Genomic DNA, 14,022 nt, shown 5'->3' on the forward strand with positions numbered 1-14,022 from the left:
GATTGCAATTTTCCATGAGAGGCAAGCTGAGGAATACCCACATACTGTTATTCCCCAAAATTTCTACTGCTGGGTGTCAATTCTGCTACAGATTTCACAATTCCTACTGCAGACTGATGATGTTGTGTGGGAGAACACAGGAGACTTGCTGAGACTGCCAAATTGCTAAACATGTGTGATGGTGGGCTCTCCCTTCCTCCATGTGTCTGAGCCTCAGAGGGGAAGGGGGAGGAGAGCTTAAGTGGCACAGAAGAGGGAGGATGGATTAAAAGCTGCCTCTGTCATTGACTTGTTCCATTCTTTGGCTTATTTCCCTGGGGTTCTTGGGTATTTTTGTTATTAATAACTAATAATAATTTCTATATAGCGCTTTGCATTCTGAAGGACCCTAAAGCACACCACATACTTCATAAGCTAATTAACAGCTGCGAGCCTAATTCCTCTCTTGGTTGTGGCCCTAAATGCTGAAGGAACAGCTCAGAGTCACACTAGATTTACGCCAGTTTAACTGAGGACAGTGTCTCCCTATAGATCCAGCTGGATATGTCAGAGACAAATGCAATGTGGAGCTGGTGATGAAAGATTTGAAGTGCCTTTTCTCCTCCTTCATAATTTAAAAATGACTAAGGAAATTGCATTCAAACAGTCTCTTGAACACAGCATCACAATTGCAAGATCCAAGATTTGGAGTTTGGGAATAGATAAGTCCTGGTTCCTGCTGAGTTAGGGGCTTAGCTCACGACTGTACCAAGGCATATGCAGCTTGTGGCTCATCCCAGGCTGTGCAGGACACTTTTCACCATGTAAGGAGGGCTGGTTTGCCCTCTTTTCTTGCCTGTTAAATCCATGTCTGTGCACAGTTACTTCCAGTGACCACTAGAGTTACAGTCTCATCACTGACCCAAAACATGAGGTACTGTACAAGGTGAGCCTGTGTCCTCTGATAAAGGACAAAGACTCATAGATCAGCAACACAGTTACATTGGAGCAGAAAAATGCAACACAATAGGATGAACTAAATCAGAAATGTTGTTGCCCGTGGTTTTCCTCGACATACTTCTGGGGAAAGATTAATCCACTTGAGCTGTGGGTCTTTGAGTCCAAATTCGAGATGGTTCAGTCCTTATGTCCTCATCCAGCTAGGATGTTGTTTACATGCTCTGATTTCTGAGAGTTTGATGTTGTAACCCTATATGCAAAAACTGTCCTAGTTACAATATTGTTACTGTGGTAGGGAAAAGGAAAAAAAAAAAAGAAAACAGAAGAATCAGATCTTAAATACTTCCTCCATCCCATTCACCCCTTTCCATCCAGGCTTCTTTGCTTACATTAGTGTCTTCCTTCCTCTCACATGTGGATGTGCAGCCATGGATAGGGATTGCCTGTGGTAGCTATGGAGCATCTCCTCTCCTCCCACACCTTATGCACATCACTTCTCTCTCACTGCAGATAATTGCATCGCCCTTCCTGTCACTCGACTCACAGTTGTAGTGTCACATTTGACTCGTTAAACACACACATACACACACACACATATAAATGGTTTTGCTACAAATTGATAGATTTTTTTTTAATCATCTGTAATTTCTTTATTTCTTTTACTTCCCCTTCCTGTTTTATTTGGACTTTTCTCCATGTCCTGATCAATTCTGCTTTTATTTCTCCATCCTCCACGACAGCAGGTCCAGCACTTAAGTTACGTTCTTCAAATTTGAAACCCAACATCATGCTACCACATCTGAGCACAACTACTTACAAGCCTTTTTCTCAATTCTATTTCTGGTTCCCAGCTTATTTCAAATCTACTTCTGTCTCTTCTTGCAAGGCAAAGGCAGTACTTCTACTAACTCAGCTAGTATACCTTGAAAACAGGTATGGGGCTTGTAAGCCACAAGGTTCATATATTTTTCCTTCCTAGAGTGACACTAGTCACTCTAACAGCAGTAGAAATAGTTTCTGATCTCTCTGCTGGGGAACCAGAGATATTGTTCATGCTTTACTCTTTCATTGAATCACACAGGAAAATATCATTATAAAAAAAAAAATTATTTCATTGACATATAAATGAAATCATGCATTTGTTACATATGTACATGTAAAATTATTTTCAATGTCAGTGCTGAAGGCAAATGTGAGAAATAGAACATTAGGAGTAGCTCAGTTATCCACAGTTTTCAATGATTTAGATGACCCTAATACATTTTTGTTTAAGTACTATTTTCAGAAGAAATTCAGTCCAGGTTTGATTCTTGCGAAATCTAGGAAACAGAGGCATTTGTTTATTGTGGGAGACGTTTGTACTGGGTGTGTGCATAAAAGGGTTTTGGAATTATTTTTATTACTGCTGTGTTGAGATTTTTCCTTTGTGACTTGGACAGATTTGTAGCAGACCCTGAAATCCAGCCACCCGCAATGTTTCAGTTGTAAAGTTCAAACATGCTGGATTTGCGTTTGCACCAAAACACATTCAAGAGCCTTTGCCCAATTTTCCCAGCCAATCTCACTTCTCTGCCTGTGACAAAGCATGGGAAATTTCAAGCCACAGCGAGGATATTTTTGAAAGTTACAACCCTGTAAAAAGAGGGTGTTCATAAATGGAAATCTTCATATAATCTTAATAATAGGTTTTGCTACCAGTGCATCTCCACCCACGTACATGGAATAGCTGTAGCCAGCTCTGAGGCACAGTCTATGGGCTACTTAGCAGCATGCAGCAGCAGCAGCATCAAGCAGGGTGGGAAAGAGGGGAGGCTGCCACCTCCAAGGAAAAATGCAAAGCGGTTCCAGGCTGACAGCACTGCAGAGTCCCGCCCTAGCACAGCGTGGGCCCCCTTGGCTACTGCAGCAGAGCTCTGCAAGGCACCGTGTGGGCAATGCCAGGGTGGGATGGACTCTCCTGCACTCCCACACTGCTGAGGCTCTACAGGAGGGATTTGAGTCACTTCCAGCAGCACATGTGGTTATCACACTGAAAGGGTGGTTAAGCATTGGAAAGGGCTGCCCAGGGAAGTGGTGGAGTCACCATCCTTAGAAGAGTGCATTAAACAACTGGACATGGTACTTAGTGCTTTGGTTAAGTTGGCACGATGATGATCAGTCAAAGGATGGACTCGATGATCTTGGACATCTTTTCCAGCTTAAATGATTCTATGATCCTTCTGTCATTAGCCCCCTCTCCTTTGCCAAGTGATTGTCAGGGATGGCTGCAGAGAGTAAGTGAGGAGAAGAGCTGAAAAAGGCAGAACAGGAGCCTGGTATCATTTTGGATGGGACTAATCTCCCTGGTGCTCTATACTGGCAGTTCTCTGTACCCCCCTCCTTCCATCTCATCATCTCCTCCTCAATGCTACTCCATACTGGCTTCTCTCACTTATTTCTGCCATCTATGTCTGCATTTCTTTCCCTATTTATCAGCCATCTCCTGAAGAAATTAATCTACTCAGAACCAGTATGTTTAATGCCGTTTCACTGCTGTAGCTTTGGTCATTGCTAATGTGCTGTGATGCACCTCTTCCTCCATGATCATCAAGGCAGCAGTGGTCTGTAAGATAGTATTTGTAACATTTTTACTGCAACTCCCTTTATCATCTGATCCTTGGCAACAGCTGTAATAAACATGATTATTAATAATAAGGTAAGGAGAGCTGGTATAATGGTTCTACCTCATAGCAGGGGCAGATATGCTTTCATAACTATAAGATCAATTTCTATTTTACACCAGTTCTTTTACAGGCTTCTTCAGCACAATATCTGAATGAATTCCATTGGCACATTAAGTGATGGAGCTTGATATCAGTCACATGTGGTTTGTTCTTTTATCCTCTCCCCAGGGAGAGAATTATGTATGCCACATACTGGTTATGTTGCTAGGGTTTTGTCTGGGATTTTTAACATGTGCATTGCTGCGTATTTGCATTGAAGAAGACCACATCAAAGCAGGTGCATTGCATTTGGACAGAAAGGTGACAAGATTTTTGATGGCCTCTACTTCCCGTGGGATCTCAGCTATTGTCCCTGGGTCAACTCCGCAGATCACATTCACTGCCCCACTGACTTCACCTTGTAGTGGAAAATCCCTTTGTACGCAATGACAGCTGAGCACTCTTCAGTCTAAAAATTACTCAGGTGGGTCAAAAGGTATTAGCCTAGCACAGCATCCCCTGCCACTGTTCAGGGCCAGAGCTGCAAGAGCAGCACCTGCCCCAGCCCCAGAAAGACCATCCCTTGTGCTCTCTTTGCTGGTTTAGCCCTACACCCTAAAACGTGTATAGTGAGGCAGGTGAAAAGGTGGCCTAACTTCTGTAAGGTGCTATCTACGGAGAGATTCCCAGACAGGGATAATGAGCCCTTTTGAAGGGCCAGTCTTTCTTTTGGGAGTGTCAGCACAGGAGGGTAAAAGCAGATGCCCACAAGCACTGTCTGTGTTCCCTGCCACCATGCTTTTCATCAGCTCCAAATCCCCCAAAATTATGTGTGCTCTCAAGTGCCTCATTCTTGGAAGGGAGGAGAGCAATCAAAATGCCTTCAAAAGGCTTTTCCTGTGCTCTTTGTCACTTCATGAAACCTCACTTCTTCCTCTTGCCGTCATGTCAGGTTGGGCATTAACAACTCAGTGTCAACGGTATCAATTTTTGACAGGGATGGCAGACCTCTTCTCCTGGTTTGGAAGCCTTTTGTGTGTAAGAAAGGCATGCCAGCATTTGCCATGTAGCTGTGGAATTTGTCTCCGTAGCCTAGAGGCTGGCTCTGAGCCCCACTTCACCACCTGGTACCAAAGGGACACTGCTCAGAAACAGAATCCTGGAGCAGAAAGATGTTTGTGTCTGACTACCAGCCCACCGTGTGCCATTTCTCGTATCTCTTTCATGGGCAGAGAGCAAACAGTTAAATCTGCACCAAAGTTTACTCCTAGGGCAGGCAGCACTAGTGGGAACTTCTGAGAACTGTCATGTTTGCACAGCATTCATGCACAGAAGGTCACATCAAAAATGAGCATGTCACGTTTGAACTAGATGGTGGGAAGAATAATCTGGCCCAAATGATCCAGCATCTGATCACTTTCATATTTTTAATACAAATATCCTCAGCCTACTCTCCTGAGGCAGGGAAATACATTATTCCTATTTTGAGTGAAAGAAGAGGTGGGGAGGGGAGGGTAAGTGGCTTGCCTAAAATGATATGGGGAGCATGTGACCGAAAGTGATACTGAATCCTTGGCCAACACCAAACCATCTTTCTCAGCTTTTAGAGACAACAGCTATATCCAGCCTCCTTTATTTATTTCTCTAGAAGCCATCATGCCAAAACCTCTGCTAAATTAGAGAGTGAGACTGAAGGAAAGCTTTCAGTGGATTGCTTTTCTCCATAAATGGAAATATCACAAATCGTTCTGGGAAAACAGGTCTTTCTGTTCTCATCCCTCTTTGTCTGCTTCTCTCCTTTTGGATGTCTTTTCCTCTGCCTCTGGCTCGCAGTTTTCAGATGTATGGTCCTGGCCATTTAAAAGTGTTCCTTCCTCGCAGGAAGGGAGTAGCTTTTCATTCTTTGGAACTTACTATTTTGCAATGGATTGCGCTCTGCAGGCAAGCAAGACTTCTGAAAGAGAGAGGGCTGCACAAAGCGGCACAAAAATAAACTGTATCACCAACAATACGGAGCCGGGTTCTCATCGGGGGTAGCTCAGTCTGAGTATTGCTGCAGCAGGGCTGGCGGCTACCAGCTGTCCTGGATAGACAGCTTATACCCAAACAATGATCCTGCCACACTGGAGGAGGTCTTTCTCAGAGATGAACACGCAGTTGATGTTGAATTTCATCTCAGACATTCAGACATTTAGTCCCTCTTGGCAGTATGAGAGATTGCTCTCAATGACCCAACTGGGCAACTTCTGTCCTTGGCCAGGCACTGGAAGGGTGCCTACTGCACCAATCCTGGCTCTTCTAAACTGCATTTTCCAAAGCTGGGGCAGGCAACAAGCAAATGGTGGTGATCTTGCATAATGAGTCCCAGCAACCCACAAGGGATGTGGAGACTGCTCCCTGCTTTTCTATGGACCTGGGCACTGCCTTCTTTGCAGCCTGCACACCCCAAAGCAGGCTGTTCGGAGGATGCCCACACTGATAAGCCAGAGAGAGGGAGGTGACTGTCATGAATGAGAGGGACTGTGAAATAGGAGAAAGATCTGTTGGGTCAACATGAGCAAGGATGAGGAGAGAGCCCAAACTGCACTGGGACAGCTACAGGGAGGAGGTGGAAGCATGTGGCTTAAGTGTCTCAGAGAGGCGTGTGGGAGAAGACAGAGATACATGCCCTGTTTTAAGGTTCACAGCATGAAATACTATGAGTTGGGAAGAATGTGAGGGGCAAAGGGACTCAAGTAGAGAGGAGATGTGGTTCTTACTTCCTTGGGGGGTTCTCATGAGCCCTGCATGCTCTCCCACATAATGATTTGATCTTGCTCAGGCATTCAGGAGTATTAACTGTAGGGTGGCACACGGCTCTCACCATCCCTGGCTCCACAGACCACACGTGCAGCACAAGAAAAGGCTGTTGTGTCAGACTTCAGCAGCACTGCTGAGCTGCTCCATCCCCCCTCTGTGCTTCCACCAGCACAGGTGCCAGGGAAGCTGCTGTACCATCTCAGCAGGCCACAGATGTCCGTCAGAGAATTGCCGAGTGACCTTGGCACAAGAAGTGACATCAAGGCCTTCCCCACACCAAGCGGGTTTCTGAACCGCTGCCATCCATCACTCACTTACTCTGCGCACTTTGGGAGCCGCTGGCACCAGCACACCCACACCATGCCCTGTTTAACACGTCCCCGTACGGCACCAGGCAGAGGAGTGCTGTCACCCCCATTTTACAGGGTGGGACTCTGAGGCAGAGAGAAGTGGTTTTAACAGCACGCCTGTGGCAGAGCAAAAACTGAATCTTGTTCTCTTATGTTCCCAGTTAGCGCATTAATGACCTAAATTCTGCATCCTTTCCCCATCCATCGCCCAGAGGAGCTAGGAGGCATTGGAGGAGAGGGTGTGGTAGCACAGGCAAACAGTCAGCTCCAAACCCACAGCACTGTGCTGAGCACAGACAAAGCAGGGGCTAAAGTGGGACCAACACTGCCCTCCTGAATCCCAGTAGGGTTGATCCCGGGAGGGGAATCAACCTGGTACGGCATATGAGCCTGTGGAGAAGGGCAGCTCCACAATGTCACAGCATTTTAAGCAAGCCAAGGCTGGACATTCCAATGGCCAAGTACCTTGCGGAGCCAGGTCAGCAAAGCCTTTGGGACACTGAGCACCAGGAGCAGATTTTCAAAAAGCCTGCATATCCCCTCAGCCTGCCTCAGCGGCTGCACCTCTAACCAGCTATCCCACGCAAGTCCATATAAAAGACAGCCTGCACCAGATGCAGCATCTTCCCCAGGCAGCTCAATTCTTTACATAGGAATTAATCAGCCTCAAATTCAGCGAGAAACAGAGCAGGGGAGAGGGAGAAAAAAGGAAGCAGGGAAAGGATGTCACACAGTGAGGGGGTTTCCAGATGCACTGCGTCTTCCCTCCCTGGCTGATTCCAACTGGGAGGCTCTGGCTGTGTGCCAGGAACATCACCTGGGAGGTGTATGCAGGTTCTGCCTGCTCCCCCAGCATGTACAGGCAGGAGGAACTCCGTGTTCAGGATCTGCTGGGCAAGGAAATGAAATCTGAAGCTGTAGGCCTCCCCAGTGCCCCAGACTGTGCCAGTGTTCACATGCACTGTACAGCAGTGACAGCAGCCAAAGGACCAGGATGGGGAGCAGCTCATCTGTCACAGGCAGATGGCCCCAGGCAATCAGGGGCAAGGAAGGGAAAGGACCCCCTTCATGCTGTATCTGCCTGCCTCATAGGGATTTTAGTGGGCAAGTAGCAGGGTGGAAGCGTGCCAAGGCAATTTACTCGGCTATGAAGCTTTCCCTCCAGAAGAGCCGTGGCTGAGAAGCAGACACTTTTTGAACAAGGTAACTGGATTGGGGATGGGTGATTAATAACCTTTCATAACCCACAGGTTCAGTGTGGGAATAGTATGTCAGAGCTACACAGAGAGGCTTTGTTCCTACTTTCTTCTCCTATTACTTACCTCTTAATGCACACACACACTCCTCTCTGCTGTCTCCAGTCTTTTCATGCAAGCTCTTCAAATGAGTAGCTAAATGCAATAGGTACCTTGGAAGCATCAGACACAAGCCAGATGGAAGCAGAAGAAGCCAAACTAGGGAGTAGACCTAAAGGAACCCACCTACCTGCCTTCCATTTACTCAGATATTTATTCAGGACTGCCTCCCACAGCATCCCAAATGTTAATCCATCAAGGGTCGGCCTCAAGAAGCAACTCAGGGAGAATCCTTTGAGCTTGGTCTCTTCTTCCGTGTGTTCACAAATATCTGAAAGATCATTCAAATTCATCTGGAATAGACCTGCCAAGACATGACCTGGGGACCTGACATGGTGACTGCAGGTCTCAGCCTGGGCAGGTTTGGTCTGAAAGGGCTCTGTGGCTCTTCCCAGAGGCAGCAACCTCAAGTGTGGCGGCTTCATTTTCCCCTTGCCCTTCACACCCTGCTGGTCCAGAAGCTGAGTTCAGGGTCAGGGTGGCAGGAGGCTTACCCAGGCTGCCACAGCATTTGTCACTTTCCAGACTCGGGCTCCAAATGCTTCTGCTGAGGGATCAGTGAGCCTGAGCCACTTTGTTGGTTGACATCTGGTGAGGAGGCCCACAGGATCACCATGCCTACCCACACACCTCATGCAGACAATGTATTTCTCCTTTCTGGACAGACTATGTCCATCAGTTCTGTGTTAATGGCCAGTCAGTGCAAGTGTCCAGAGGGAACTGGAATGGTGGGTAGGAGAAAAAAATTTGTGGGACCCCAGGAGGCATAATGAAATTGTCTTTCACATGGTCAACCCTGTACAAGAATGGACAACCAGATCATTTGAGATACTAATTAATCAGTGGTCATGGTGAAAATAATGATGTGGCTTGAGGAGTACCTCTCTGGAGTGGTACTCCTGATGTCAAGAGGAGTTAAGAGTGATGAAAATAAGAGCCTGGTAGACATCCCAGTGAACAAAAGACTTGGAAGATGTCACTGCCCCCCTGTTGGGATGGTATTGTTGGTCATGGAGTGTGTGAAAAAGGGCGCCCCATGACTGAAACTGGCAGAAGGCCCTGTACATACACCAGCCTGATGGAACTGTGTCCAGCCCAGCTTCCCTCACTTATGGCAGAAGATTTTGCTCCCCCAGCACCAGGGTGTTTTGCTGTTGAGCTGCATACACACACTTGCACCGAGCTTCTTGTAGCCTCAGTCTGTGAGAGGACACAAGAGCAGGCCTGACAAAGGTATGCAGAAACAAGCAGTTATATGGAGAAATTAGATTAAGGGCTTTTGTTCTAACACCAAACCAGAACAAAAGGATGTATCCTGCCCACAGAATTAGAGGGCAGCAAATTCACAGCTGAGAGAAACAAATACTTTTGCAACCCACACCTAATCATCCTGCCCTGATCCCCTCACTGCTGGGATCCAGCGAGGCCACGCCAGGGGAAACACTGAGGTCTGATGATGTAACTCGCAGTTACGCCTGTCGATGCTGAGGGAGGGGACGCTGACACCTGTACTTTGCCTAGTACCAGGCTCCCGTTCCCATCCCTCTCCCGCCTGTCTGCGGCAGGAGTCACGGAGCTTCTGATGCTCTCCTCTGCAGAGTGAGGCGTGCTGGGCTGGGTGTGCGTCAGGCTGGATCCTGACAGCAAACCCCACATTCCTGTGCAAATACATGTGCGAGTGTGCAAGGAGAGGCTCCGGACATTTCCCGGGCATGCACACACGAGTGGGCATGCTGCCTGGGAGGAAGGCAGGCGGGCACAAAAGGTGATGCAGAGGGCAGCTGTTCCTGCAAGGCAGGTTTTGGTGTTCTCATTTGTTCTTTTTTTCTCTTGTTCCCTAGGGAATTTTAAAGGTCTGTGTAAGCAAATCGATCACTTCCCTGAGGATGCAGATTATGAAGCCGATACAGCAGAATATTTCCTCCGTAAGTCCGCAGGCTGTTTTTGCAATGGCTCGTAGGTGCTAGCGTCGGGCGACTTTCGTTTTCTGAACACAGGGTGGTGGAGACACTGGGACCTGTAAGGCTCAGTGGAAACCCCAGAGCCTCGTCAGCCCCTAAAAATGACTCCGCTCTCACTTCCCAGGGGCTCTGCCCATGAGACAGTACAAATTCAAACTCACAGTAACAACCAATGGCTTTTTTTGTTGTTGTTGTTAGCAGCAATTAATTGTGATATAAAATCAGAGTCTTAATTCAAATCCACTGAAAAGCTGCTGATTGAGCCTAAGGTCAGACTGGCCTAGCTGGGGCAGTGTGTGTGTGTGTGAGTGTGCATGTCCTCCTAAAGCAGAGAAAGTTTATATTGCCTTATCTGATACTCCCGTGGCACCAGACTTGAAAAATTAGCTGGATTTTGTCTGAAGAGCTCTTATTGCTGTCTTCACCTTTTCCCAAACACCACTTCCCTACAGAGGCTGCAGATCTGATCTTTGCTGGTTTTGGTGATGGGAGCAGGCAGCAGGAATAAGGGCAGCCAGAGCCCTTTGAAGGAAAGACCTGGTGCTCACCCAGAGCCCCTAGGAGAGGTGCTGAACCCTAGGCACAAGGCATGTCTGTAATGAAACCTAGCCCGAGCTCCAAGTCCAGCCTGAGACATGTGAGTGAAGCTCACACCATTTTGCGCAGCAGCACCCTGGCCAACAGGACAGATCCACATCATGCGTTGCCCTGCCTGGTTGCCCTCCCCAGCCAGCATTTCCACCCACCCCAGAGGCAGGTGCTTACTCTTTCTTTATCAAAGCTGAACAGGGAACACTCCTTTTAGGTCTCCACCTTGCTATCCTGCCCTCCCTCCACAAGCCCAACGTCTTTTGACATCATGAGATCTTCTCCCAAGAGAAATTTGAGATAAGTGCTTTTGACCTTCCAAGGTTAATCATCAGAGGCTTCCAAAGACCGGGAGTCTTTCAGAATAGCTCCTTGTCATCCGGGTGTGCTCCAAGCCAGATGTGGAAACCCAGCCCTGCGGCAGGGATGAGAGAGATAATTTCGGATCTGTGAGGCTCATTTGTATGTGAAAAGAGGCAGATCTTATGCTGCTTCCTCTTGGTTTCTCAAACAGTCCTTCATCCACTGTAAATTGTAAATAACTGAGGGAGATTGCTTCTTTCAGCTGCCTTTCTGCAGCACTAGTCTCTTAATTGCTGCATGGCCCCTGAACAGCAGAGCTGAACACAGAGGTTTGATCCGGTTTGGCACAGGGATGCCAAAGGTTTGCAGGCTGCCTTTGAGGGCAAATCAGCCTTTGCAGAGCTGCTTGGGAGCAAGGAAGCTGCTTGCAGCATCAATTGCACTTCAGAAAAAAGAGTTTGGGGAAGGGGCCAAACATCACAAGAAGGACAGGTTTGTTCCCTCAGAGAGAACAAGATCTGAAGACCAAAACTGGCCCAATGTCAGGACCTGACAGCGTCCCCAGGGTAGAGCCCTTTTTAAGAAAGAACCAGGTTCAAAGAGGGATTTGGCAAGTCAATAAAGGATGATTCAGGTCATTCCTGAGGGAACTGGGATTTCTGCTGGCTTAGACCTGCCTGGAGAAGGACCCCACTGAACAGCTTCTTCCCAGAACTTCTGTCAAACCGGAGTCCCTGGGTGCTCTGCATGGGCGATGCCTGGCGGTACCGTCAGGAACAGCTAGGAAGTTGTTTATCTGTATCAGAGTGGGCAATTCCCTCATGCCCCAGGGGACCAGGACAGTGATAGGGCAGTGTCCATGGCCTGGCTCGAAGGATTTAGCCATTATTTCTGCCAGCCATCCACATAAGGTGTCAGGATTTTTGAAATCAAATGCCTGTTATCAGAGAGGAAGCAGAAGCATCCCTGTGTTTCCTTGCTAGCAGACACAGATGAGTTTAGAGAGCATATGCCACCAGCCCCTTTTCTTTAGGCCACAGGCTCTGGAGCCAGGAAGGCTGGATGATTTTTTCCTCCTCTCTTACTGGCATGGTCCTCCTGAAAGGCTGAGGAAGGCTGCTGTCCTTCTCCATCACATGACACCTGCAGCTTCCCATGTCAGTCAGCAACTTTGTGTTCTCCCCACAGACGTGAATTTCAGAATTAAGGCACACACAGATAAAACTGATGTAGTCAGGACCAGGTTGCAGGACTGACCAAGCATCCCCCTAGAAAGCCTCTCAACAGTGGGTGTCTGCTTGATGTTTGCTTCCTGCCATTTAAGCGTCCCATCATCAAATGCCACCTTGTTTTCCAGAAGCTATTAAGATGCTTATTACTGTTATCCTGTTCCCTGAAACACAGCCAGGCAGAGCTGGAAACCAAGCAAAAGAGGTTTCTCCCTGCCTTGTGCATTCCCCATGCACAAGCAATGGGCTAGGCTCCCCTCAAAGAGCTGATTGCTCGTGCCTAGCAGGATCCAGAGGCCAACAGGGTCTTCAAAGCGGGGTCTCTGCTCACTTAGGAAAAAGTCCTGCATTTGCTTCATTGGGTTCATTCTTGAGGGCAAGGAAGGATTAGCTTTCATTCCCCCTTCCAGATCTTTGCTCCACAAGCAGAATTGCACCAGCCCGTCTGATACCTTTCTTTATCAAGCAAGGCTTCATTTCACACTTTAACAGCTTATTTTCTCTTGTGAAGGGAGGAGAGAAGGCCTTCCTAGTTAAAAAAAAATAGGAATATTCACAACGCAGACTCAGGCAGAGCGCTGGCTCCCACCGAGCCGCCCACGAGCGGTGTGTGCGTGTGTGCCTGTGCGTGTGGGTGTGCGTACACACAGACTTGGCCTTTCGCTGCGGGAACACGAGTCAGGCCCCCCAGAAGCTTTGGGGTATGTTTTGCATGCACATACGAGCATATACGTGCATCTGTGCATCTATGCCATTACCCTCTGCTGGCTGAGCTCTTCCCATATCGACCGATGGAGAGTGTGCGTGTGTGGGAGCTGGCGCATCCAAACCATCACTGCCCTCTGGAAGCAGCCCAGTCATTTAATCACTAGGTTAAGCCCCGCATTTCAGCACACAGGGCTGGGACTGTTTCTTCTCAGTCCTCACTGCAGCTGCAGAGCAGTGCATGGCACCACGAGCTCCTTCTCAGCCTTAAAAAAAAAAAAAAATCTCCTTGAGATGCTCATGCCCTTTTGGGAGGATTCGAGATTGAGCAGCTCTGCAGGAAGCATTTGGGTTGCTGTTCTTTGAAGTGCAGGCTTGAGTGGCAGAGCCCTGCAGAAGGAGAAGCTGAATGGTGCCTGGGCTCCCCCTCCAGCCCACAGTCCCCCCAAAAACAGAGGGAAAAACAGTGTGAGGGGGCACAGACAATGCGCCTCACAGCCCCCTCTGCCTCCCCGTGCTGAACCACCAGCTTTGTGGCAGCAGCAGTGGCCAGGGCATGGGAGAGTTGCTTTGGACCACTCTCTTTTTCTGACACACTTTGTTTCTCCCTCCCTCCCTCCCTCCTTCCGTCCCTCCTTCCCTCCCTCCAACCCCCAATGCCTTTATCTCTCCTTAAATTACTCCCTACTGGACATTGCCCTCTGTCTCTCCCCTTCACCCCCACCCACTAAATGTGCTCGCGTGCCCCCATCCCCTCACTCTGGTGCCATTTCCATGCCCCTTTTTCCTCTCTCTCACACCTGGGTTGTTCTTTCTGCCCCACCCTCCTTCTCTCCTCTGCAGGGGCTGTTAGAGCCTCTAGTATTTTCCCGATCCTGAGTGTGATTCTGCTTTTCATGGGTGGACTCTGCATTGCAGCCAGCGAGTTCTACAAAACCCGACACAACATCATCCTTAGTGCCGGCATCTTCTTTGTGTCTGCAGGTAAAGGGGTGCAGAGGGCCTAATGCCCCGGGGCTGGGCTCCAGGGGTTGGGGGGATGCCTAGCCAGGACTTTGGGGTACAATTGCCTAGGCAGGAGTGTGTGCATT

The 14,022-nt window shown here is 48.3% G+C and overlaps 1 protein-coding gene across 2 annotated transcripts in view; it reads left to right on the forward strand.

Moving 5' to 3' along the window:
- The window catches only part of CACNG2 (calcium voltage-gated channel auxiliary subunit gamma 2), a 52,792-nt gene that overhangs the window by 36,794 nt on the left and 1,976 nt on the right, over positions 1-14,022 (forward strand). For both annotated transcript variants that reach the window (XM_038154889.1, XM_038154890.1), the window contains 2 exons: positions 9,987-10,070; positions 13,775-13,915. In XM_038154889.1, coding sequence (XP_038010817.1) covers positions 9,987-10,070; positions 13,775-13,915 — 225 coding nt within the window. The remainder of the gene's footprint in view (positions 1-9,986; positions 10,071-13,774; positions 13,916-14,022) is intronic.

Source organism: Motacilla alba, chromosome 1A (assembly GCF_015832195.1).
Source record: "Motacilla alba alba isolate MOTALB_02 chromosome 1A, Motacilla_alba_V1.0_pri, whole genome shotgun sequence".
NCBI classification, from domain to species: domain Eukaryota; kingdom Metazoa; phylum Chordata; class Aves; order Passeriformes; family Motacillidae; genus Motacilla; species Motacilla alba.